General features: G+C 36.7%; 1 protein-coding gene across 3 annotated transcripts in view; it reads right to left on the bottom strand.

Moving 5' to 3' along the window:
* BTAF1 (B-TFIID TATA-box binding protein associated factor 1) overlaps positions 1-27372 on the bottom strand; it is a 105843-nt gene that overhangs the window by 44514 nt on the left and 33957 nt on the right. For 2 of the 3 annotated variants that reach the window (XM_039230227.1, XM_039230229.1), the window contains 8 exons: positions 26672-26812; positions 25882-26006; positions 23284-23404; positions 7843-7947; positions 6192-6341; positions 5757-5899; positions 5039-5213; positions 3369-3572 (listed from right to left, as the gene is read on the bottom strand). In XM_039230227.1, coding sequence (XP_039086158.1) covers positions 3369-3572; positions 5039-5213; positions 5757-5899; positions 6192-6341; positions 7843-7947; positions 23284-23404; positions 25882-26006; positions 26672-26812 — 1164 coding nt within the window. The remainder of the gene's footprint in view (positions 1-3368; positions 3573-5038; positions 5214-5756; positions 5900-6191; positions 6342-7842; positions 7948-23283; positions 23405-25881; positions 26007-26671; positions 26813-27372) is intronic. The other variant, XM_039230228.1, reaches the window with a different exon arrangement.

Below are 27372 nucleotides of genomic sequence, written 5' to 3'. Positions count from 1 at the left end.
TATGGAGTGCTTCAAAAAAATAAAAATAGAACTACCATATTATCCAGCACTTCCACTTCTGAATATTTATCTGAAGAAAATGAAACAGTAATGTGAAGAATTACATGCACCCTTATGTTCACTGCAGCATCATTCACAATAGCCAAGATACAGAAACAATGTACGTATCCATGGAGGGATGAATGCAGTATGAACCTACAACGGAATACTACTTAGCCATAAAAGAGAATGAAATTTCCCAACTGCAACAACATGGATGACCTTGAGGGCATTATGCTAAGTGAAATATATCAGAGAAAGACAAATGCCTTATGATTTCACTTACATGTGGAATCTGAAAAACAAAGAAACAAACAAAACTAATAGAAGATTGGTACCTGCCAGAGGGGAAAAGGTAAGGGGGAGATGGAATGGGTAGGTCTAAGAGGTACAACCTTCCAGCTCTAAAGTAAGTTATGGGGATGCAATGTACAGCATGATGACTACAGTCAGTAATAACACTGCACTGCATATTTGGAAGTTGCTAAGACAGTAAACCTTAAAAGTTTTCTTAAGAAAAAAAAAAGTTGTAAGAAATAATAGGGAGGGAAGGGGGCAAGCAGAGGCAAATGGGTAAATTATAGAACAACAATCAGAAAAACAACTTTAGAGAAGAACAACTCAAGGGAAAAATAGCAATTTTAGCTTTCTCTCACAGGTGAAAACAAAAAAATTTCAAGTATATAATCTTTTCTAATTAGAAAAGGGGATGAGAAATGAAGACTATTGTTTCACAGGAACCAACACAAGTTAAGTGACTCTGTGTCTGATCATGTAACTTCAAAAAGGAAGAACTCATTTACACCACCTAACTTCAAGAACTTAGTAAGTACAAAGTGATAGAAATCAAGGCATTCATGATGGCATGAGACAAATGGACTGAAAAAAATACAGATACAGATCTACACTTATACTTGAACAAATTTTTGACACAGGTGCCAAAGCAATCCAATGGGGAAGAGAAAATCTTTTCAATAAATGAGGCTTAAAAATTGTTTATCTTTGGGGCACCTGGGTGGCTGCTGGTTAACCATCTAACTCTTGATTTCAGCTCAGGTTGTGATCTCATGGTTCACAGGATCCAGCCCTGCAATGGGCTCTGTGCTGACGGTGCAGAGCCTGCTTGGGATTTTCTCCCTTTCTCTCTGCCCTTCCTCCACTCAGCCTCTTTTGAAATAAACAAATTTTTTTAAAAAAATTCTTTAATGGTTATCTTTATGAAAAACAAAATTCAATTTGTACTTCACACTAAACATAAACATTAATTCAATATGGATAAGTCTAAATATAAAAGCTAAAACTGCAAAGCTTTAGAAGAAAATGTATGTAAATATCTTTACAAATTAGAGATAAGAAAAGGTACTTTAGGTCACAGAACACAATAAACATAAAAGAAAATTACAGGTAAATTAGGCTTCATCAAAATTAAAAATATCTGGGGCGCCTGGGTGGCTTAGTCGGCTAAGCGTCCAACTTTCACTTAGGTCATGATCTTGTGGTTCGTGGGTTTGAGCCCCGCGTCGGGCTCTGTGCTGACTGCCAGCTCAGAGCCTGGAGCCTATTTCTGTCCGTGACTCCCTCTCTCTGACCCTCCCCTGCTCACATTGTCTCTCTCTCTCTCCTAGAAATAAATAAAACATTAAAAAAAATTTTTTTAAATATCTGCTCATCTAAAGACAATTAAGAAAATGAAAAGGCAAGCCACATACTGGGAGAAAATATTCAGAAAGCATCTATCTAACAAAGGATTGGTATTTCAGGATATATATAAAAAAACTCCTACAACTCAATAAAAAGACAACCTAATTAAAAACAGGGAAATGATTTCTACAGACATTTCAGAGAGCAAGGTCTTCATATGGCCAAAAAGACATTAAAAAACACTGAACATATTAGCCATCAAGGAAACACAAATTAAAAGCCACAATGACACTATCATACAACGACCAGAATGGCTGAAGTGAAAAGGAGCAACCACACCAAATGTTGGTGATGATGTGGAACAACCAGAACTCACACATATTGCTGGTAAAAAAGTAAAATGATACAGCCACTTCGGGGAAAGGTCTGCAATTTTTTTAATTACCAGTAAATAAACACCTATGCTAAAACCCAGCAATTCTACTCACACATATTTACTCAAGAGAAATGAAAATACACATCGACAAAGACACTTGCACAAGAAATGTCTCTAGCAGCTCTTTCATAATAGCCAAAACCTGAGAATAGCCCAGGTGTTCATCAACAGAAGGCTCAACTGCGATGTACTTATATAACGGAATAAAACTAATTTTAAAAAATGAATTACTGACACATATAAACCACATGGATGCATTTTAAAAACATCATGCTGAAAAAAACCCTTAAGCCCAACAGCACAGAGTTTATGATTCCAATTATGTGAAATTCTAGAATCGACAAAAGTAACCTATGATGGAGAAAGTAAGAACAATGGTTACTTGCGGGCAGGGACAGGCAGGGATTGACTAAGTGGTGATGGTACTATTTGTATCCTGATAGGGGTTTGGTTTTCACAGATACAGTCATCTGTTAAAATTCATCAAATAGTTTAAGATTTGTATTCTTCATAGAATTTTACCTTACAAAAGAGCAAAAACCATAAACACTGAATTTTAGTTAATGATACAGATACATGCTGAAGTTTACTGATATCTGTAACTTATTTATAAGTGCATCAAAAAAGAAAATGGACTGATGGCTGGATAGACAGTGGCATATATACGTGATAAAGCAAATTTAGTAAAATGTTAACTGTGCATTCTAGTTGGTGAGTATATGAATGTGCATTGTGTAATTCTCTTACCTTTCTCTTGCTCTTGTTTTTCTTTTTTTTTTTTTTTTAAGATTTACTTATTTATCTCTACACCAAACATGAGGGTTGAACTCATGACTCAAGAGTCACATGCTGCTCCAACTACCCACTCCGGTACCTCTCTCCTTTACCTTTTCTTTATGTTTGAATATTTTCATTATAAGTTGAGAGAGAGGATGAGAAATACTCAGGAACTTCTATAGAAGCAGTTTATTCTATACTCTGCCAGTTTTAAGCAAAACTGAGAAATGACCAAAAAAAGGAATAGATTTTTCAAATAAAGGTACACTGGTTTAAAAGAAAATTCCTTCCTCATCCTCTAATATCAAAAAAAGTCAATGCAATTAAGTAGCTTTTCTTGAAGGGTAAGAATGACAGGCTATCAAGCCACAGACAGATTCAACAAATTAGTGTTTTGTGGTAAATATCACATGACAAATTTCTCATTTTTATTTCATGCTCTATCTAAAATTAAGAAAGTTACTTCTTTACTCACCAGGTCATTAGCTTGATCTATTGTAAAAACATTGTTGTTTACTCTACTACCAACTTCAATATGTGCATCAGTTAATGATGAAATAAGCTGTTTACATTCATTCTGCATTCGTGTGAATGGAACGGCAATTTCATCATAATATAAATGTTCTGAAAGGATATCAAGTAAAGGTGGCTGCACAGCTAGGGTAACAGCTTTACACTCCTAAAATATAACAGACAAGAAATATTCAGGGCAAATATATAAACAGAATTCTAAAGATGCATACATCTTCACTTGCAAACTACAAAGTTCTAAATTCCTATTCATCTTGAATCTATGTTCTGTTACCTCCCAGAACATCATCATTAGTTGCACGGAGAAAAGAATAACACCCAAACTACTATAAAATTTTAATATGAATCACTATAGGACATGCACGTGGAACTATTATAATTCCATTAAATTTTGAACCTAATTACTCTTACTTTACTCTGAATTTATACCAAGTTTTTATATATATAGCACAGATTTAAGAATATATAATTGTAAAAAGAAATCAGTCAGAAAAGAACACTTAGCATGCATTAAAAATTTTATTTAAAAACTCATTAGATTTCTTAACAGTTGAACCCATAGCTTCACATGCCATACTGCAGAAATGGATATATATAATTTAAAAGCTACTTACCTGCCCCCAAATTTAACTAACCCTTCCCACTCTCTCTGGTTGTTGCCTGCCCCAACCAGAGGGGGAATGGCCTCAGTGGTGAGCCATGAGGGGTTCTGTGGGATCTGGGTGATCAGCCTGGGCTTCACAGAGTAAGTCCAGAGAAGCTCTGTGAGGGTCCAGAAACCGAACTGTCAACACTTGCTGCTGAGTCTGAGAGGCACAAAAACACAGCATCACTGCCTCTCCAGCACACCGAGTCCTGCCTAAAACAGATGAGCTTTGCTTCTTTCCAGAGGCAAAGCTGGGGTCTCAGATGCAACAGAGCATGGCTCAATTACTTTTAGACACAGCTTTGACAAACTGCTAAGAGGCAGTAACAAGAAACTCTCACAGCAAGTGCAGACAGTTAAATTTCCAGAATTCCAGTTAATGGAATAAACAAAGCCAGCAGGAAGTTTCTTTGATTTACAGAAGTCTTACACAAAATCACACATCTTATTAGAAGTTAAAGGTTAAAGGGGCTGCAAGAGAATGGCTTGTTTGGAAACATGAAGATTTTTGTTTAAATGTGGAGGTTTTATTCTTCCTGTGACCAAAAATTCTGCCCTTGCTACTACTCATACAAATGGATCTCTATTACTCAAAGCCTCTTATCTCTCGTAGTTTTCCAATACTAAGGGGATGAATGACCAACAGTTTCTGGACTGCTTCCGCACATACACATGATTTTTTAGGAGGGGTATTTCTTAACAGATTGTGTTATCAAGAGCACACATTAAGTATGGTCATGGCTAGTAGTCTCAGGTACGAAACTAGGGGTTCTAAGAATAAAGTCCAAGGTCAAAAGCAACTGGAAGAGAAATGTTTCACTACTATTTAGAGTACTTTTCTAGGACTGTTGGATTTGTATACAGAGAAAATTTTTTTCTGTTTATAAAATATAATGAAAATAATCTTAACAGCTAATGGAACTTGGTTTACTCAATTTGTCTTCACTGCTTTTGGGGCAAAATCTTACCTTTTGTAAAGCAGCCCATTCACAGATTACCAGTGCAACACTAATTCTTTGTAAGGCAGATTTGGAGTTCAAATGGAAGAGTAGTAACTGCCCTAGGGATTCAGCTGGTTTAATTTCTTGGGTTACCACATTTACACCTGGATCACAAATACAGCAACAAAGTGCTCCTAACAACCTGAGGGAGAAAAAAGAAATTACTATCGAATTTACCTGAAGTAAAGTTTCCCCTATTGAAGCTGTAACTTTTTGCAACAAAGACATAACTCTTATTTCATCTTCATAAAAAGACCGAAGTCTTACTTAAAACTTCAAAAAAATGAAAAATGTTTAATTACACTTTTTCTTACTCTGCAACTAGTGTGATGGAGGAAGTACCAACAAACACATCAGAAGAGTATTTTGGTTAAAAGGCTTCTTCTTTTTTTTTTTTTTTTAATTTAGAGCAAGAATTAAAACCCAGGTTTATGTGACACTAAGTTCTTAACAATTATGCTTAATCTTCAACAAATCTCTATTCCATATGATTTTCCCATGAAAACATTATAACTAACATGTATTTAATATGTGTCAGTATTAACTTATCTTGAAAATATACTCTAAGTAGGAATAGTTATTATTCTGATTTATAAATGAGGAAACCAAATGCATTAAAAGGTTAAATACATAACTTGCCCTATATCATATAGGTTAAAAGGCTTCTAAGCTTCCGCGTACTCACTTGGCTGCCATCATTCTGGCCCGCATAACCACAAAATCCCTAGTGGAGGGGTCTTCCATGATGGTCTCTGCACCTGCAATGTACTCCTGAAGGACTTCTTTAGTTTGGCTTTGGCCTTGGCGTACCTTACCACCTGTTTTTTCCTAGAGGGAAAGAGGGGGGAAAAAGTAACTATAATTAAAGCTTAATCATTAGAATTTAATAGGCAACTTTCCTCTAATAGGCAATTTTCCCAGTAAAATACATTCTTGTCACAAAATTTTAATGGATAAAAATTACCATGCATTTTGTCAAGGTCCTCATAAAACAGTAATTTCTTTTACATTAAATTAATTAAATCACACTTAAAATAAGCCAATACAAATTTCTTATATAGTTTACTGTATTAGTACTTAGAGCTGAATATACAAATACATTATGTCCCTCTACACTTACCTTGGCTCTAGCTTTTACTTCTAGCAACATATTTAGGTCAATAGGTAAATGAGAAGGCTGCATCATTAAGCAAAGCCAAGCACCCATCCATGGACAAGCAGCTGCTACCACATACTGAACTGAAGCTTTGCTCAACAATTCCATCCAAACCTAGAGAGCAAAAGAGAAACATGAGAAGTGAAATTTTTCTAGTAAGGGCTAATAAAACCTAATACTTATTTTTAGGGATACTGAAGTGGAAAAAAAAATGGGAAATAGCACAGAGATCAATTTAAAAAGTCAACAGAAAGGCTTATTTTTAAATACTGCTTTTTGATAGTTCTGTATACTAAAAAACACAAAAGAAAGTTTTAAAGAGAGGAACACAAGAGTTGTCTTCAGTATTTTACAAAAATCATTTAAAATATAAGACACGCAGGGGCACCTGGGTGGCTCAGTCAGTTAAGCATCTGACTTCAGCTCAGGTCATGATCTCACCGTTCGTGGGTTCCAGCCCCGTGTCAGGCTCAGTACTGACATCTTGGAGCCTGGACCCTGCTTCGAATTCTGTGTTTCCCTCTCTCTCTGCCCCTCCCCTGCTTGCACTCTGTGTGTCTTTCTCTCTCTCAAAAAGAAATATTAAAATTTTCTGGGGCGCCTGGGTGGCTTAGTCGGTTAAGCGTCCTACTTTCGCTTAGGTCATGATCTCGCAGTTCATGGGTTCGAGCCCCGCGTCGGGCTCTGTGCTGACTGCCAGCTCAGAGCCTGGAGCCTGTTTCAGTCTGTGACTCCCTCTCTCTCTGACCCTCCCCTGCTCACGCTGTCTCTCTCTCTCTCTCTCCTAGAAATAAAACATTTAAAAAAAAAAAACATTAAATTTTTTTAAAAAATAAAAGATACCCATAACAGTAAAAGTTGTCAAAATCTCAGCTGTTGAAATCCTTTGCATATATCATAAAGCTCAATACTAATGCAGTCCTATATTCAACATACATACGTCAACATCTAACAGCTCTTTACAGATATCCTCTGCTAAAGTTAGAGGTAGTAATATCCTAGTATAAATTAAGAATGATGTAAGTCTTGATTCATGATCTTACTTAATAAGGTACCTTTCCTGATGCCTAACATTAAATGTAATTAAAGGCACATAGAAATAACACTACTGTTAATCCAAGGCTGTTAACATGAGCCACCTCAAAGATAATAATTCAAGACTGAATTAACAGATTTTAAACATCAAACAGTACCATTTCCCTTCATAAACACTGTTAAACATATCAAATGGCTCTTCTTTAAAGATTCCAACACATCTTATAAATCTAAACTAAAACAATCAGACTCTATATATTACCAATGAATTCCAAAAGATACTTTGCAGGATCAATAAGCTACTGATAAACACCAAAATAAGTGATAAAGAAAAGTCTTTCCTTCATTTTACTTTCTGTACTGAGGCTATCAGAAAGTGCTTTAACACTTGCCTAGTAGACTCAACTTTATATTTTATAAGACTATTTTCTTGTCACATCTTAAAGATGTCCAGGCGTTTCAAATGTTTTGATTTCTTATTTCTTAAAATCCCTGACCAACAACAGTATAGCGATTATGAAAATTTTTTTTAATCTACCAAATCACTGGGGAAGACAGTACAGGTATATTCATTGTGTACCTTGTGAATGAGGTCCAGAATTTCCTGGCTGCTTTCTAAAACACAAAACTGAAAAATGTGTCGCAGCATATCAGGCAGGATAGGTATAAGCCAAGACGAAGAGTTCTGAAAACAAAAACAGCATCAAATCTATAGTAAATAATTCTTGGGTGTTAGCTTATTTAAAGAGTTGTAAGGAGGGGTGCCTGGGTGGCTCCGTCAGTTATGTGTCTAACTTTGGCTTAGGACATGATCTCGTGGTCCATGGGGTCGAGCCTCATGTTGGGCTCTGTGCTGACAGCTCAGAGCCTGGAGCCTGCTTTGGAGTCTGTGTCTCCCTCTCTCTAACCCTTCCCTGCTTGGTTCTGTCTTTCTCAAAAATAAACAAACATTAAAAAAAAAAAGTTATAAGTAATACAAGTGTTACGATGAAAAGAGGGTATGGGTTTTATCAAAAAGGGTCAAACGGGTGATAAATTTTTACAAGATTTTGGAGCAACAGAATCGTATTTGGTATTTCAATGATTTGGAGAAATTAAATATCATCAAAGGAACTAGTATTTTAAAAATGCAGGTTCTGGGGGCGCCTGGGTGGCTTAGTCGGTTAAGCGTCCGACTTTAGCTTAGGTCATGATCTCGCGGTTTGCGAGCCCCGCGTTGGGCTCTGTGCTGATAGCCAGCTCAGAGCCTGGAGCCTGTTTCAGATTCTGTGTCTCCCTCTCTCTCTGACCCTCCCCTGCTCACGCTGTCTCTCTCTCTCCTAGAAATAAATAAAAATATTTTAAAAAATAAAAATAAAAATGCAGGTTCTAGAGGCACCTGAGTGGCTCAGTCAGTTAAGCATCCAACTTTAGCTCGGGTCATGATCTCATAGTTTGTGGATTTGAGCCCTGTGTCCGGCTCTGAGCTGATAGCTAGCTCAGAGCCTGGAGCTTGCTTCAGATTCTTTGTCTCCCTCTCTCTCTGACCCTCCCCTGCTCACGCTCTCTCTCTCAGAAATAAATAAAACATTAAAAAAAAATTTTTTTTTAATGCAGGTTACGTAGTAGCAGAGCATAAAGTCTGCTTAGTAGAAAATATAAGGCTGGGAAAATATTTGGAGGCCAAATTCATTTCACTCGGACAATTGTGCAACCATCTCCTTTTCAATATGGTTACAAAAAGTAATTTGGCTTTAGCTCACTATTAGTATGATCTTAAAAAATCACAAGATATGATTTGGCCCATTCAGGACCAATCTGTCTCTTACAGATCTGAAAGCTGGCTGATCTATTTTCATTAATTTTGCACCTGTCTTCCAGTAGGCAATGATTTAGGCAGCACATCTAATGCTGTTACTTTGTATTTACAGGTCTGTTTATTTAATTCGATTGGTGGTGCAACAGGATGCAGTAAGGAGCTCATTATTATTTTCAGTCCCTTAGAGATTATCTTTGGAATTGCTCTCCTGGAACTTTAAGCAGTTAATGAACTTATAGTATGCTACTAATTAGAACTCTGCTAATCAAAAATTTCCCCCCTAATCTTAGGGAAAGTTTGCAGTTTTGATGACCATTTAGCATTAATCCAGTACAGTGTAAAGTAAAATAACAGAAAAATTCCTGCCACAGTCTGTTTACTTCACCAAGTTGAAATTAACTATATAGCCTGGAACACAAGTTATACCTGAATTCAAGCTTAGGAATGGCCTTTGAAAAAAATGATTTAGTCTATGTTAAATAATTACCATAACAATTATTAGCACTTCATGTTAGTGTTAAAAGTAGTCCCCAACATTTTTGTAGTGAGCATCACACAGAGTGGAATCATCTGTGGGAATTACTGAAGAAAATAACTCATGGTTATTTAATGTGAAACAGAGGGGGTAGTTTCTTCCCAGTTGCTTTGTTTGGACTGATGTTCTCTGCTAGGTACTGTCTTCCTGGAACTCAGAATAAAGAGAACTGAGAACACTGAAATCAGATTATAAGACAGTTCACCATACCTGAAAATCAAGGTGAATTTTCTCACCATCTATACTCCCTCACACTCTATCCTCCAGCCAATTTCCTTTCACTTCCTCTTTACTGCCATTATGCTCTCTCCTCTCCTGCTTCCAGAGTTTGACCTACTGTTCCTTCCTCTTCCCCTGCTCTTCACCTGGTTAAATTCTACCCATCCTTAAGATCTCGGCTTAATTTTTATACACCAATAATGAAGCAACAGAAAGAGAAATCAAGAAACTGATCCCATTCACAATTGCACAAAAAACCATAAAATACCTCGGAATAAACCTAACCAAGGATACAAGAGATCTGTATGATGAAAACTATAGAAAACTTATGAAGGAAATTGAAGAAGACACAAAGAAATGGAAAAACATTCCATGCTCATGGATAGGAAGAATAAATATAGTTAAGATGTCATTACTACCTAAAGCACTCTACACATTCCATGCAATTCCAATCAAAATTGCACCAGCATACTTCTCAAAACTAGAACAAACTATCCAAAAATTTGTATGGAACCACAAAAGACCCCGAATAGCCAAAGTAATACTGAAAAATAAAACCAAAACGGGAGGTATCACCATCCCAGACTTCAGCCTCTACTACAAAGCTGTCATCCTCAAGACAGTATGGTATTGGCACAAAAACAGACACATAGACCAATGGAACAGAACTGAGAACTCAGAAGTGGACCCAAAAGTATACAGCCAACTGATCTTTGACAAAGCAGGAAAGAATATCCATTGGAAAAAAGACAGCCTTTTTAACAGATGGCGTTGGGAGAACTGGACAGCAACATGCAGAAGAATGAAACTAGATCATTTTCTCACACCATGCACAAAAATACACTCAAAATGGATAAAGGACCTGAACGTGAGACAGGAAACTATCGACACCCTAGAGGAGAAAGCAGGAAACAACCTCCTTGACCTCCACCGCAGCAACTTCTTACTTGACACATCCCCAAAAGCAAGGGAATCAAGAGCAAAAATAAACTGTTCGGACCTCATCAAGATTAAAAGCTTCTGCACAGCCAAGGAAACAACCCAGAAAATTAATAGGCAACCAACGGAATGGGAAAAGATAGTTGCAAATGACATATCAGATAAAGGGTTAATATCCAGAATCTATAAGGAACTCACCAAACTACACGCCCGAAAAACAAACAACCCAGTGAAGAAATGGGCAGAAGATATGAACAGACACTTCTCCAAAGAGGACATCCAGATGGCCAACAGACACATGAAACGATGCTCAGCATCCCTCATCAGGGAAATACAAATCAAAACCACACTGAGATACCACCTCACACCAGTCAGAGTGGCTAAAATGAGCACATCAGAGAACTCTAGATGCTGGCGAGGATGTGGAGAAACGGGCACCCTCCTACACTGTTGGTGGGAATGTAAACTGGTACAGCCCCTCTGGAAAACAGTGTGGAGGTTCCTCAGGAAACTAACAATAGAACTCCCTTATGACCCAGCAATAGCACTGCTAGGAATTTACCCAAGGGATACAGAAATGCTGAGGCATAGGAGCACATGTACCCCAATGTTCATAGCAGCACTCTCCACAATAGCTAAAACAAGGAAAGAGCCTAAGTGTCCATCAACAGATGAATGGATCAAGAAGATGTGGTTTATCTATACCATGGAATACTACATGGCAATGAGAAACCATGAAATCTGGCCATGTGTAGCAACATGGATGGACCTTGAGGGTGTTATGCTGAGCGAAATAAGTCAGGCAGAGAAGGACAAATATCATATGTTTGCACGTATAGGAGGATTAGGAGGTACTTGACGGAGGAACAAGGGGGAGAAGAAGGGGGGAAATGGTGGGGGAAAGGGAGAGAGGCAAACCATGAGAGACTCTTGAATGCTGACAAAAACTGAGGACTGATGGATGTGGGGGGGAGGGGGGATGGGCATGGAGGAGGGCACTTTGGGGATGAGCACTGAGTGTTATGTAGAAACTAATTTGACAATAAACTATTTGTAAAAAAAAAAAAAAAAAAGATCTCGGCTTAGACTTCACTTTTAGCAGGGCCTTCCCTGACCTTCATTCACCTCATTAGCTAGGATCCAGCAGCATTGTCTACTTCCTCTATCAGACACTCACCTCATTACTTTATTAGAGCTTGTCTAGTTGTCTGTGAGTTTCTCCTGTCTTGTTTAGTTTCCTATTTTAAGCTCTATAGAAGGGCAGAGGCCTTATCTCTTACTGGTCAGTATCTGAAGAATTGTAAACACATATTAGGAACTAAAATATTTGTTGAATAAATCCATACTGCTTAGAGGAAATGGTCCAGTGTCACAAAGAGTAGTTAGCAATGTGTGAAATTTCCCACAGTTATAGTTGGTAATAAATCCCTAACTGGCAGGTGGGTAAGATATTGCCAGTGCTCTTTTGCTTCACCCCTTCTATCTTCCCACAAGCATGCCCACAAAATGAGTAGATATGAAAAAAGCAACAATCTGATCATCACTACCATGAACACCTGACTCCTGTCTGTAGGCAAATTCATCATCATTTATATCCACACCAAATGATTTGGGGTTGCAGTGAAGGAGATTTGAAAAGAAGCTACAGGAAAGTAATGAATCACAGAGTTCTTCCATTAATTTGGTCTGAAATCCTATTTTGACTCATGCCAAAAGAAACACACACACACACACACACACACAGCAAACTCTTACAGAGTTTATAATGCCCTATTATATTCATTTGTCCAATCATTATTTATTGAAAGTCAGCTATATTTTTAAACTTTGTCTTGCTTTTTAATATCTTTGTAATATCTAGCCAATACCTAAATATGTTCTCTAATGCCAATCTTAGTTAAGTGTATTCTTTTGGTCTTTCTAGATATGTATATGTGAAATTTCTTATATCCTGGGTCCCCAGATCCCAACTTAATCTCACATAGATCTTCATGCTAAAATAAGCTTCATGCTAAAGCTTGCCTTTCAAACAAGTTAATGCTGTATGTAACAGATTTTGGAATGACTCATAAAGTGGATGCGATACAAGTGGAATGGAAAAGTTGACCCAGTCAGCAGAACAAAAGATTAATGTCCAGCATGTTTTTCTAGATTGAGGAGTGAAGTTCTAGCTACAACACTCACTGGTTACAACACTAATTACTCTAGATATTCTAGTAAAGTAGTTCACTAAGAGACATAGAGATCCATAGATAACACTCTTGTATGTACAAACACAGTCACAGGCTAAAAAGACAAAACATTAAGGAAAATCACGTGGTAAATTCCTTCACTTTGATTGCCAAACTACTAGTTGAACAAAAAAAGTTACACCTTGATTTTAAGTCCTTACCTTATAATAGTTTCGTATGCTTAAAAGTTATTATTTCATGCTCCCTAAGAAGCCAGGCTTGAACATCACAGATGCTATGGTATGTCACAGAAAAGTCTAATGGTATTAAGATTTCCTAAATTACTGTATTAACAATCGTTTTATTTAAGGATATTTCAGAGATGTGTATGCCTGCGTACATAGTCATAATGGGATAAATCTTAAAATTAAGTGCATCTTTGTTATAAAGTCTTCTGGTTTCATAAAAAACCAAAAAAATTACCAAAGATAATTAGAATACTTTCAAGGAAACAGAGGCATCAATCTTTAAGAGATATTGATGCACATGAGCTATAGCCAGATTTAGCCTCAACACAGCAGTTATTGAGAGGAATGGATTAAGAAGTTAGAAAATGGAACCCAAAGAGAGCTAATAGTAATTTAAAGATGAGTTCATTTTTTCACTTAGTACATAATAAGACTTAATACACAAAAGTGAGAAAGCAATTCAACAGACACAATCCATTCTGTCTCCATGTAAAATTTAAAACTGAAAGTCAGCCAGAATTGGAATGGAATCTGAGCCTGAAATCAGTTACTGTGAGCGGTGTAGCTACAAGACCTTGGGAAAGTTTAATCCTTGATCATCAGTCCCTTCATCTGCAACACAGAAAGGCAGTAGCCTCCAATGTTACATGCTTACCAGGGTCCACAGCATAAAGTAAGGCCTCAATAATAACTTGGATTATTACTATAATCAAGTATCATTCTCATTCCTTGGCATATAATTAAGATATCCAAATTATTAGGAAAGAAGTCCCAGAACTTGAAATATTAATTATTGTTCTTACTATCTGTAGTATTATTTGTACAGTATTAACATTTTAAAGCATTTACATTATCTTACTTAGCCCATATAAAGTCTAAGACTGGGTGCAGATTATCACTAGAACAGTTAAATAAACTTGATCAAGATCATAAATTTAACAAACAGTAGAGCCAAGATTAGAATCCAGATTCTCTATTTAGTTAAGGCATCTTTTCATTAAACCATTGAAGTAACAGCAGTGATAGAAAACAGCTCAGAAAAAGGGAAGTTCAAGTGAGAATAGAATTTTTTATTAATATTTATTGATGTCACAAATAGTGAGATTATGACCCAAGCCAAAATCAAGAGTCAGACACTTAACCAACTAAGCCACCCAGGTACCCCAGTGAGAATACATTTTCATCACCATATGTCTGTCATCTCTCATCCAACTTCCCTGGAGCCAAATATATTTTGAAATTCAGAATTTTTCAAATTTTATAACAATACTGAAGTTGTATATACTGCATACTATGTAATCTCCTCAACAGGGTCTGAGATAGTACCCAAAGAAAATGTATTATTATTTCTGAAGCAAAATTTGTGAATGGGCATATTTACTAGGATAAAGACTTAAAGTTTCTCTTCAGAATGAGCATGCTTTTCCACCAAATGAGTAGTTTTAGAAGTTGGTCCCCTTTACAAAAAAAAAAAAAAAATTTGGATTTCAAAACTGCAGTAACATGGATGGATCCGTAGAGCATAATGCCAAGTGAAGTGGGTCAGAGAAAGACAAATACCTTATGATTTCACTCACTTGTGGAATTTAAGAAACAAACGAACAACAAAAAGACAAACCAAAAAACAGACTGAACTATGGAGAACAAACTGATGGTTACCGGAGGGGCAATGGGTAAAACAGGTAAAGGGAATGAAGAGTACATCCTGATGAGCACTGAGTAATGTATAAAATTGTTGAATCACTATACTGTACACCTGAAACTAATATAACACTGTATGTTAACTACATTGGTTTTCTAAAAAAAATTCATCAAATAAATACATTATTGTTACAGTAAAACAAAACAAAGCATCCTCATCAAATAAATTTAACAATATAACATGGCTGCAGTTGGGATACAGGGGGATGGACCTGAAAATTTTTCTGGACTCAAGTAATATGTTAGGAAATAGCAGGTGAAAGGGTTGACAAGAAAGAGCCAAATAACAGAAGACAGAAAAAGACAGGAATTTAATTCTAATATAGTAGGCAATGACAGATTACTAACCAGTTTGCAAGTAATTGAAACTACAGTCCCTCCAAATTATCTTTAAAAAAATAGGCGGTGATCTTGAAAAAAGTTTTCTGAAAGACTTTGGCTTTATACTATTATTTGTAAAAACAATAAAAATCAAACAATTACAGTAAAGGATATACGTAGGGGCCAAAACTGGGATGTACTAAAAGTGGGTAATAAGTTCCATAGCTATTAGTCTTCAATGGTGAGGATATGGAGATCAAGGCTCAGGGTGGTTACAAAGCACAAAGTATTCTATATGCATCAATATCAAGTTTCACTGACAGCATAAATTTCAGCAGAGACACTCTGAAAAGAGAAGCTAGATCGAAACGGGAAATTTCATTAGTTATACCATTTAAAAATTTTTTACGAAGGAAAAAAGAAGCTAGAAGCATAGATAACTAACACAATAGGATATAGAAAACCCAACATTAAAACCCAAAAAAATAAAGGGTCATGCACATACCAGAATAACTAGAAGAAAGATATGCAAACAGCATAGGCTGAAATGTCTAAAGGGAGTAGACTGGAAAAGCTCTTGTTTCAAAACATATTAGGGGCGCCTGGGTGGCTCAGTCAGTTAAGAGTCCATCCGACTTCGGCTCAGGTCATGATCTCACGGTACGTGGGTTTGAGCCCCGTGTTGGGCTCTGTGCTGACAGCTAGCTCAGAGCCTGGAACCTGTTTCAGATTCTGTGTCTCCCTCTCTCTCTCTGACCCTCCCCTGCTCACACTGTCTCTCTCGCTCTCAGAAATAAATAAAACAATGGGGCCCCTGGGTGGCTTAGTCGGTTAAGCGTCCGACTTTCGCTTAGGTCATGACTCGCGGTTCATGGGTTCGAGCCCCGCATCGGGCTCTGTGCTGACTGCCAGCTCAGAGCCTGGAGCCTGTTTCAGTCTGTGACTCCCTCTCTTTCTGACCCTCCCCTGCTCACGCTGTCTCTCTCTCTCTCTCTCTCCTAGAAATAAATAAAACATTAAAAAAATTTTTTTTAAAAATAAAACATTTAAAAAAATTCAAAACATATTCAATAGCACTAATTTGAAAACGACATATTATTCAGAAAAATGATATGTTTGTAAAAGTATACATTGAAGATATTAAATAAGTAGAAATGGGGTTCAGAGGGAGTAGCAAGGGGAACTTGTCTCATCCCGGGCTTGTCTCATCCCTTGAACACAACTAGATCAACAACAAACCATTTTCAATACCTAGGAAACCAATCTGAGGATTAACAGAACAACCTGCATAATCTGAGGGGGGAAATGAGGCAGTTATGTGGTACGGAGAGATGAAACTGGGGAAGAGAAGAGTTGCAGTGCAGCAGAAGGAAGGGAGCCATTTTTGTGGATGAAAAAGAGGAGAGAGAGTAATCCATCAGGTATGTTCAAGAAAGCACTCCCCCTGAAAGCAGCTACAGAGAAAGTGAAAACAAGCACAGAGGACTGCACAAGAAAACTTTTCCCCAAAACCATTGACAAGGGAAAAAGGAGTTTCACTCCTGACAAGTCAAAAGGGTTTCAATACTGCCAGTTTTGTTTTGTTTTGTTTTGTTTTAATATATATAAACAGCAGAGCACAGAGTCTTAAGTTTCAGAAATCAGACCCTGGTGGTAGTCTGGGAAGGAAGCAGGGCACAGCCCCGGGAGCAGGCAGCTTGGTCTGAGGATACACTGGGCTGCACGGAAAGCAGCAGTTCCCCTCCTTGAAGTGGATTTGGTAGAGGTGATAAGGCCACTCCGTGGGCAAAAAGACCCAGCAGGCACCATCAAACAGCCACGTTGTATAGCAACAAAGACACTGGCTGAGGGTAGCAAACCCTGGCACCCAATGTGTGTTGTATTTGTCATAAACTCTAACCTGCTGCCACTGCATGGTAGCATTACCAGACCATTTCCTGAGACAAGTGGGTACCAGCCACAGCAGGGGAGACCCTCCCCAGAAGATCAGGACAGATCTGAACAACAGGGGTCTCTTTAGTGTAGGGTTTTGAAACACAGCTGTGCCTAAGATAAGACTCTGGAGAAAGGCACCAGTTGGTAGACGGACAGCGTGGACACAGGGAGTACGTGGGGAACTAACAGAAGTGAGGGACACAGAAAGGATGACTGATCGTGTATCTGTGAGTGTGCAAACTCCCTGCTCTTGTCCACCAACACTGATTGACCCCAGTGAGCTAAGCAGCGCCACCTACTGAAGAACGAAGCCGTTACACCAAGCCCCACCTCCCTGTGCCCTCCGGGAACCTTCACACTAGGACAAGGGGCCTGAGAATCAGAGCAGCAGGCCCTTGCCTCAGAAGATCAGCACAAATTCCTTCCACTAGCTTAGTCTACTGACCAGAGACTGCTGCAAAGTTACAATTCCAGGGCAAAGGGGATCTAGCTTCATCTGGGTTTTTTGTTCGATCATTTTTGTTGTTGTTGTTGCTTCTGTTCTGGTTTTGCTATTTTTGTTTTCTTGAATACAGAAAGAGAAAAGTTTATTACTTAAAAAAAATTTTTTTCCTATCAAGATTCTCTTAATAAGCAGACCAAAACAAACCTAGGATCTAACTTCCTTTATTTGATTTTTTAAATTTTTAATTTTTATTTCATTCTATTATTACTGTTTTTTCTTCCTCTAAAATGACAAGATGGAGGAATTCACCTCAAAAGAAAAAACAAAAAGAAATAATGGCCAAGGATGTAACCAATGCAAAAATAAATAAGATGTCTGAACTAGAATTTAAAACAACAATTATAAGGACACTGGGGGAGCTTGAAAAAAGCATAGAAAACACCAGAGAATCCTCCTATACAAAGATAAAAGTACTAAAATCTAGTCAGGCCAAAATTGAAAATGCTATAAATGAGAGGCAAACCCAAATGTAGGCCATAAAAACAAGGACGGACAATGCAGAGAAGCAAATTACCAATATAGAAGATAAAATAAGGAAAATAATGAAGCTGAAAAGAAGAGGGAAACAGGTCAGGGATCATGAAGGCAAAATCAGGGAACTCAGTGATTTATTAAAACATAACAATATTCAGGGGTGCCTGAGTGGCTCAGTTGGTTAAGTGTCCAACTCTTTTTTTTTTTTTTAATGTTTTATTTATTTCTAGGAGAGAGAGAGAGAGACAGCGTGAGCAGTGGAGGGTCAGAGAGAGAGGGAGTCACAGACTGAAACAGGCTCCAGGCTCTGAGCTGGCAGTCAGCACAGAGCCCGACGCGGGGCTCGAACCCACGAACCGCGAGTCATGACCTAAGCGAAAGTCGGACACTTAACCGACTAAGCCACCCAGGCGCCCCTAAGTGTCCAACTCCTGATTTCAGCTCAAGTCATGATCTCATAGTTCATGGGATCAAGTCTCCCATCAGGCTCTGCACTATCAACAATGAGCCTGCTTGGGGTTCTCTCTCAGGCCTTCCCTGGCTTGTGTGATCTCTCAAAATAAACATTTAAAAAATAATAACAACATTCATATGAGTCCCAGAAGATAGAGAGAAAAGGAGGCAGAAGGTATAAGTGAGCGAATTATAGCTGAAAGCTTCCCTAATCTGAGGAAGTGAACAGACATCAAAATCCAAGTAGCACAGAGAACTCCCATTAAATTCAACAAAAGCCAGGCATCACCAAGATATATCATATCCAAATTCATAAAATACACAGACAAAGAAAGAATCCTGAAAGCAGCAAGGGGAAAAAAAGTCATTAACCTAACAAGGGAAGACAGATCAGGTTTGCAAGAGACTTGTCCAGAGAAATTTGGAAGGACAGAAAGAAAATGCAAGATATATTCAACGTACTGAATGGGAAAATTATGGAACCAAGACTATTCTACCCAGCAGGGTTATCATTCAAAATAGAGGAAGTGATAAAGAGTTTCCAGACAAACAAAAATTAAAGGGGTTTGTGACCACTAAACCAGCCCTACAAGAAATTTTAAAGGGAATTCTTTGAGTCTGGGGGAAGTGGGAGAGGAGACCAAAAGCAACAAAGACTAAAAAGTACCAGAGAGCATCATCAGAAACACCAACTCTACAGGTAACACAATGGCCCTATTTCATATCTTTTAATAATCACTCTGAATGTTGTTACAGCAGCATTATCAACAACAGCAAAACTATGAAGAGAGTCCAAATGTCCATCAATTGATGAATGGATAAAGAAGATACAGTTGGGGCATATGGGTGGCTCAATCAGTTCAGCATCTGACTCTTGGTTTTGGCTCAGGTAATGATCTCACAGTGGTTCATGAGTATGAGCCCCACATCAGGCTCTGAGTGGATCCTGCTTGGGATTCTCTCCCTCACTCTCTGCCCTTCCCCTGCTCTCATACATGCACTCTTTCTCTCAAAATTAATAAACTTAAAAAATTATTTAAAGATGTTGTATGTAGTAATATATACAATAGAATATTACTCAGCCATTAGAAAGAATGAAATCTTGCCATTTGCAATGACATGGATGAGCTACAATGTATAATGCTATGCGAAAAAAGTCAATCAGAGAAAGACAAATATCATATGATTTCACTAGTGTCAAATTTAAGAAACATAACAGATGAACAATGGGAAGGGGGAAGAAAAGAGAGGAAAACAAACAAGGGACTCAATGACAGAGAACAAACTATGGTTTGACAGAAGGAAGGAGGTGGGAGATGGGCTAGATGTGTGATGGGTACTAAAGGAAGGCACTTACGATGACCACTGGGTGTTGTACGTAAGTGATGAATCACTGAATTCTACTCCTGAAATCAATACTGCAATGTATGTTAACTAAAATTTACATTTTAAAAATGCAAAAATAAATAAATAAATCACAACCATGTAATTTTAATAGCCAATATTAACAATCATTTAAGGGTTAAAAAATATTGAAGAGGATTTACAGCAATCTTGGTACCTTATCTAAACTGTAAAAATTTTGAAATATAAGAGGAAACACCACATTATAAGACTAACAAGAGAAGTCACAAATGACAGATTAGAGAAAAAAAAAACTAGGAAAGATCAATTGAAAAAGAACAGTTCAGTCACTAAAAGCAGTGGCTCTTATGTATCACAATATTCCCACAGTATACCATAATAAGCACCATATAAAAACTAATAACCAGCAAATAATATTGGTGGGCTGATTAATTAAAAAATAGTACCTTATGTTTAATATAGTTGAAGATCATGATTAGGTGTGTCAATCATTTTACTATTTACTATTTTTGGTTAAAAAGTACATTTCAGTTACTAAGAAAATTCATTTATATATAATACTTTTATTCCCTAATATAAATTACTAAAATACCTAACTTTAGTAAATAAATTTCCAAATAATTAAAAACCATAAAAGTTAAAAAGAGGCGGGAAGTGGTTTAATCACCTTAATAAAGAACAGAAAGGTTTAAAAGAACACTGTAGGACTTGTATCCAAAATATGCAAACATCTCAAAATTCAAGAGTAAGAAAACTCAATCAAAAAAATGAAAAGACCTGAATAGACATTTCACAAAAGAAGAGATAACAGAGGGCAAATAAGCACATGAAAAGATGCTCAACATAATGTATCACTGGGAAATTACAAATTTAAGTAAGTACCACTACACATTTATTAGAAAGGCTAAAATCTACAACACTGACAACATACGGTGTTGGTGAGGATGTACATACAGCAACAAGAACTCTCATTCACTGTTGGCAGAAACACAAAATGGTATAGCCACTGTGAAAGACACTGTCCTATAAAATTAAACATCTCCTTGTGCTCTTTGGTGTCTACCTAATACTAAAAACTTGCACCCATACAAAACCTGCACATGAATGTTTCAAATTTTATTCATAATTGTTCAAAATAGGAAGCAAACAAGATATCCTCAATAAGTGAGTAAATGAACAATCGTACATCCATACAATGGAATATTATTTAATGATAAAAAGCAATGATACATCAAGTCATAAAAAGACATGAAGAAACCGTAATTGTTAAGTGAATGAAGCCAATCTGAAAAAGCTACATATTGCATGACTCTCCAGTATTTGACATTCTGGCAAAGGTAAAACTATGGAGACATAAAAAAGATAAGTAATTGTTAAGAATTTGGAAGGAGGAAAAGGGGTACTTGAATGAAGCACAGGCATTTTTTTATACTATAATGGTAGATACATACCACTGTGCATTTGTCAAAACCTATACAAAACAGTAAAAAGAGTGAACCCTAATGTAAACTATGGGCTTTACTTAATTATACTGGATCAATATTAGTTAACCAAGTATAAGAAATGTACTACACTAATGCAAGATGTTAACTATAGGGAAAAATGTGGGTGGGGGGTATATGGAGGCATATATAAGAACTATATACTTTTCGTTCAATATTTTGGTAAACCTAAAACTGCTCTTAAAAGTGAAGTCTACTTGGGGCGCCTGGGTGGCTCAGTCGGTTAAGCGTCCAACTTCGGCTCAGGTCATGATCTCATGATTCGTGGGTTCGAGCCCCGCGTTGGGCTCTGTGCTGACAGCTAGCTCAGAGCCTGGAGCCTACTTCGGATTCTGTGTCTCCCTCTCTCTCTGACCCTCCCCTGCTCACACTGTCTCCCTTTCTCTCTCTCTCAGAAATAAATAAAAACAAAAAAATTTTAAAAAATTAAAAAAAAAAGTGAAGTCTACTAGAAAAATAGTAACATGAAATAAGGAAATTTGGTAACTTCCAGAGGATTAACCAAAGCAAATTTAAGAATACTGACACCAAAAACATTTACACAAAAACCACAAAACAAAATTGAAGTGAAAATTCAGAACCCATGCCAGTGTGTCTTATCAGCCCATGCCTCATCAATTGAGGATTATCACAAAACAGATCTGATAAGATTTTCTACAAGATTCTGATTAGATAAAACACAACAAAATTTACAGATACAGATTCACAGAATTGCAATACAATACCATGCTGCAGATTACAGCAAGTCTACATGGCCTATTTCTTTTCAAATTTTTAATTATTTTTTATTTTTATTTTTTTTTACAAATAGTTTATTGTCAAGTTGGTTTCCATATAACACCCAGTGCTCATCTCCACAAGTGCCCTCCTCCATGCCCATCTCCCCACTTCCCCCCGACACCCATCAGTCCTCAGTTTGTTCTCAGCATTCAAGAGTCTCTCATGGTTTGCGTCTCTCCCTCTCCCCCATTATTTTCCCCCTTCTCCTCCCCCATGGTCCTCCATTAGCTTCTTCCTAATCCTCCTATACGTGCAAACATATGGTATTTGTCCTTCTCTGCCTGACTTATTTCGCTCAGCATAACACCCTCAAGGTCCATCCATGTTGCTACACATGACCATATTTCATTCTTTCTCATTGTACATGGCGTATTTCTAAGTTACACAGAAACGCATGGTCAGTGAACACAAGAAAGACATTTACCATACTATAATTTACTGTCTGAAAACAAAAACAAAAACAAAACAACTACTGCTTTTAACGATCACTGGCTCAATCTATAGTGCCCACAAATAACAGCATGTCCTAAGAATGGAGTATGATATTTCCCCTAAATTCTAGCATTTTGTTTGACCTATAGTTATTTTAAAAATAGCAATGTTAGGGGTGCCTGGGTGGCCAGTCGGTTAAACATCTGACTTTGGCTCAGGTCATGATCTCACAGTTCGTGGGTTCGAGCCTTGTGTCGGGCTCTGTGCTGACAGCTAGCTCAGAGCCTGGAGACTGTCTTCAGATTCTGTAACTCCCTCTCTCTCTCACCCTCCCCTGCTTATGCTGTCTGTCTCTCTCTCAAAAATAAATAAAACATTTTTAACAAATATTTGTTGAAGGCCTCCTATGTGTTAAACACTATTCAAAGCACTGGGAATGTGATCTAGAACAAAATATTAAAATATTTTTGCCCTCATGGTGATTATATTTTTATATGTCTTCATGGTCACCATACAATTTCTTCTAGGCCCAGCATTCTCCTGATCTTTGGATATGTAGCAAGGGTAACCTGGTGGTAAGATTTATTTTATAAAATTATTTTATGTAATTTCAATATCACTACACATAGTTATTAGTTCTTACCTGGTCCTGTGTTGATAATAACGTAAATAGAGTTTCCAATGCTGCTCTTCGAACTGATGATATAGTGTGATGCAAAAAAGGCCAGACACGTGGAACTAGAACTGTGAGTGACTGCTGAATACTAATAAACAAGACACAAATTAGTCTTACTCATTTCCAGTTGAAATTCTATTGATACATTATCTAAATATGTCCTGTAGACCTCCTATCTTTTTTGATGAATAAATTCTAAAAAGATAATATAATTTTTATATGAATGTTCATTTAACATTCTCATTCAAAACTGTTATTATAGCACCAGAATAACCAGAGCAAATGCAGTCATAAATATTAACATTAAGTTCTATGGTACTAATACCATGAATTACCTTTGTCAAATTAGAACCTTTTAATATAGCTGCCCTTTTTTTCAATCTGTTCTTAGGAAAATGGGACGTGTGTCTTAATGTGTAGGTACACAAAATCAAGATTAATTTTTTCTTCTTTCCCACAGCTAATCCCAATGAGTAACCATTAGATGCATATAACTTACATTCCCCTTTGGGGTCATCTCTGCCACATATCAAATGAGCAAGAAGTGGTATGGTAGTAGCTTTGAAATCTGTTATCTCAATTTAGCATTATTAAAGTTTGGAAACTCATTATCTTTCTTCTCACAATTAGAATTTAAATGGAAAAGCAAGCAAAGCCACATCTAGGCTAACAACGTGGACCACAGAATTCCTGTCACAACCATGAATCATGTATAAAAACTACTTTGAATTAGGAAATGATTTATAAATAGCATTTAAAATATGTAACTCAGTAGAAAAGCATGAATAAAAGATGGCAAGTATTAACTATCTGTTCTTTTGTGCGTCCCCTCAGGCTGTCTATATTTTAACACTATTTTCATTACTTGCAAGTTTGTATTAACATCACTTCTTACATTTATTTACACATTTAGTTAACTTACTTATAAAATTATTAAACACATGAACACAGAGACAATAAACAGACTAAAACTATGTAAAAGCATTAGAACAAGGTCTTGTTAATAGAGTAACTGTTCATGCTCCAAATGACATGCTGCATTTCTATTCACATAGCTAGGAAGTATCTGCCAAATATCATAGTATGTGAAGCAAATTTTCTAATAAAAATATCTGCCAAATATAACATGTGAAGCAAACTTAATAAGGCAACTTTGGGGAAAAAAAAGTAAAGCTACATTATTTCACATTGAATTAACAGAATTTTCACTACTTCTTTCATTTCCTTACATTATTTAGCTTTCCTGACACTATCTACTCAAAGATTTTTTTTTTTTTTTAAGTCCGAAGTCCTTTATTTAGGACAGTTGTTAACAAAAGCTCACAATCTAAACCCACCCTGTTTTTTAAATAAAGTTTTACTGGAAATCAGCCATGTTCATTCCTTACGTATTGTCTATGGCTGCTTTTGTACTACAATGGCAGAGTTGAGTAGTTTTGACAATGATCATATGACACACAAAACCAAAAATATCACTATCTGGGCTTTCACAAAAAAAGTTTACCAACTTCTGATTTACGGTAATTAAAAACTCTTGCATTTTGCAGCTTGAGAAGGACTTTCACACAGATGAACTCATGTAATCCCTATAGACTGCAATACTAATTGAAACTGCCTGAAAATTAGTAAATCCCACATATACACTACCACTTTTTCTCTTCATTTGCTTTTATAGGCATTTATTTTGCTATTTCAACTTGCAGGCTGTCCTACTGCCTTCTATTTACACCTGAAGTACTCTCAGCAGGGTCCATATTATTTGAAGCATTCTGAACATGTTTTTAATACAACTATGATTTTCACTGGAAATAGACTCACATAGTCAGAAATCATTTATAATCATGAACATTCACTAAACATCCTCGCTAGGCTAAGAACGGTAATTAATTTTCTTATCTGTGACTTTTAAAGTTGCATGCGAGTTTTTTCTTCTGTATCTCCAAAGATACTATTAATAGAAACAATATTATTCAGGAGGTGATCTAAAAGATAGGGAATACATTAATTAGCTGAACTTTATTTCAAATATCAGGACAGGAAAATAGGTGACACTTTTTGATTTACATTTTTGGCTTCACTCAACCTCTGTCTTTGGACATTATTATCTATTCCATTCCTGATGAAATTATTGAAATCAAGAGCAAGAGTCGAAATGAATACTACAAAGAAAAAGTTCACTGCAGAGCAAATTTTGGAAAATGTAATGCTGATGTTCAATGATTATTCTATTAGCTAAATGTCTCTAAGGCTAAAGTTCTATATTTGGGCTGAAGATGAAAATAATATCCAATGATTAAATTTTTGAACTATCACAGGATGAACAAAATGAAGAATTATATAACCAAAGTAGCCCAAGAGTAAATATGACCTTAGTAAGCTCTTGCCCCAACTATCCTGGTGGCTAGAGAGTAAAGAAGAAAAGGCCACTTGGAAAATATTAGTCTTTGGTATTCCCAACTCACTTTAAATGCTGTACTTCAAGACACCAGACTACTGTATTTTTAAGTTTCATTATCTGGAAACGTTACGTAAACATTTTTTACTTTACTAACTACAAATAATTACCTGCATTGCTGGACCTGAGGATAAGTTAATAAGGATGAAAGAAGAGTCATAATACTATTTGTTGAAGCAGTAAGATCATCTAGTTCCAGAAGAGCATCCCATAATGTATTTATAATAAAGGGTACCTATAGGATCAGTTATTAAGAAAAAGTTATTTTACACAATATATTCACATGGCATGCAAATCTGTAATTACCTGACTCAAAAACATATACAATCCCCATGCCCTTGGATATTGCCAGTTTTGAGCAAAACTAAGGGGGAGACATTATTTGCCTTTAGTAATTCTCTACCTCTCCTTAAATGCCACTCAACTCTACTTTGGTACCTCCCTTCATAGCCAGGCTTATAAAGGGAGGGAGAATTCAGGAAATAAGATAGCCAATACTCTTATTTTATGTAAAAATACTAAAATTGGAAAACAACAGTGTACACACAAAAGACATGACCTCTGTAAAGTATACTTAAAACAACATTTATCATCATGAAAAGATAAATTTAGTGTTTGCGTTTTTAAATAAATACTGCTTGCTACACTTCCAAATGCTGTATTCATGTTCTGGTCTTGATAATAAAAAGCAAAGTCAGACAGACCCTGAAAGAGGCATTTCAAAAAATGATACCATATTAAAACAACTTAAAGTCAAAACCACGGGGCACCTGGGTGGCTCAGTTGGTTGAGCGTCTGACTTCAGCTCAGGTCATGATCTCACAGTTCAATGTTTTTCAGATGCCGCGCCCTGAATGTAAACAAGCTCTATAGAAGAAAATGCAAAAATATTTCATTTACCTTCTGTGTCTGAAGATCTACAAGGCTTTCTACCACAGGTACTAATGATGCTGCAGCAACAGCTCTGACATCATCATCAAGGTCCTGAAGTCCTTCAATTATTCTAGTTAAAACTTTGGGCAATAAAGTATTAATTACATCCTGTAAAACAACACATCAAAATAGATTAATTTTCTGTAATGCAATTATTGTGCTTAAAAAAATTTTTTTTATTAAATTTACCATATGAAAGCATAAATCCCAGTCTTTTTTTTTTTTTTTTTAAGTTTACTATTTATCTGAGTAATCACTACACCCAACGTGGGGCTCGAACTCATGACCCCTAGATCAAGAGTCGCGCATTCTTCCAAATAAACCAGACACAAGCCCCAAAAATCCTAATCTTGATTGGTGTCAGTCAGTCAAGCATCTGAGTTCGGCTCAGGCCATAATCTCACAGTTTGTGAGTTCGAGCCCTGCGTCGGGCTCTGTGCCAACAGCTAGCTCAGAGCCTGGAGACTGCTTTGGATTCTGTGTCTCCCTGCCTCTTTGCCCCTCCCCTGCTCACGCTCTGTTTCTCCCTCTCTCAAAAATAAAACATTTTTTTAAATCCCAATCTTTATTTAAAAAAAAAAATCACATAAAAAAGAAAAATAACATCAAAAGAAGCCTATTTGTAATTAATCCCATTTGAAAAACCACAACAGCATCAAGTACTCTAT

This window comes from Hyaena hyaena, unplaced genomic scaffold, assembly GCF_003009895.1.
Source record: "Hyaena hyaena isolate Hyena2069 unplaced genomic scaffold, ASM300989v1 scaffold_44, whole genome shotgun sequence".
In the NCBI taxonomy this organism is placed as follows: domain Eukaryota; kingdom Metazoa; phylum Chordata; class Mammalia; order Carnivora; family Hyaenidae; genus Hyaena; species Hyaena hyaena.
The sequence above is the reverse complement of the archived record's forward strand: the minus strand, read 5'-3'. Positions and strand labels throughout refer to the sequence as shown.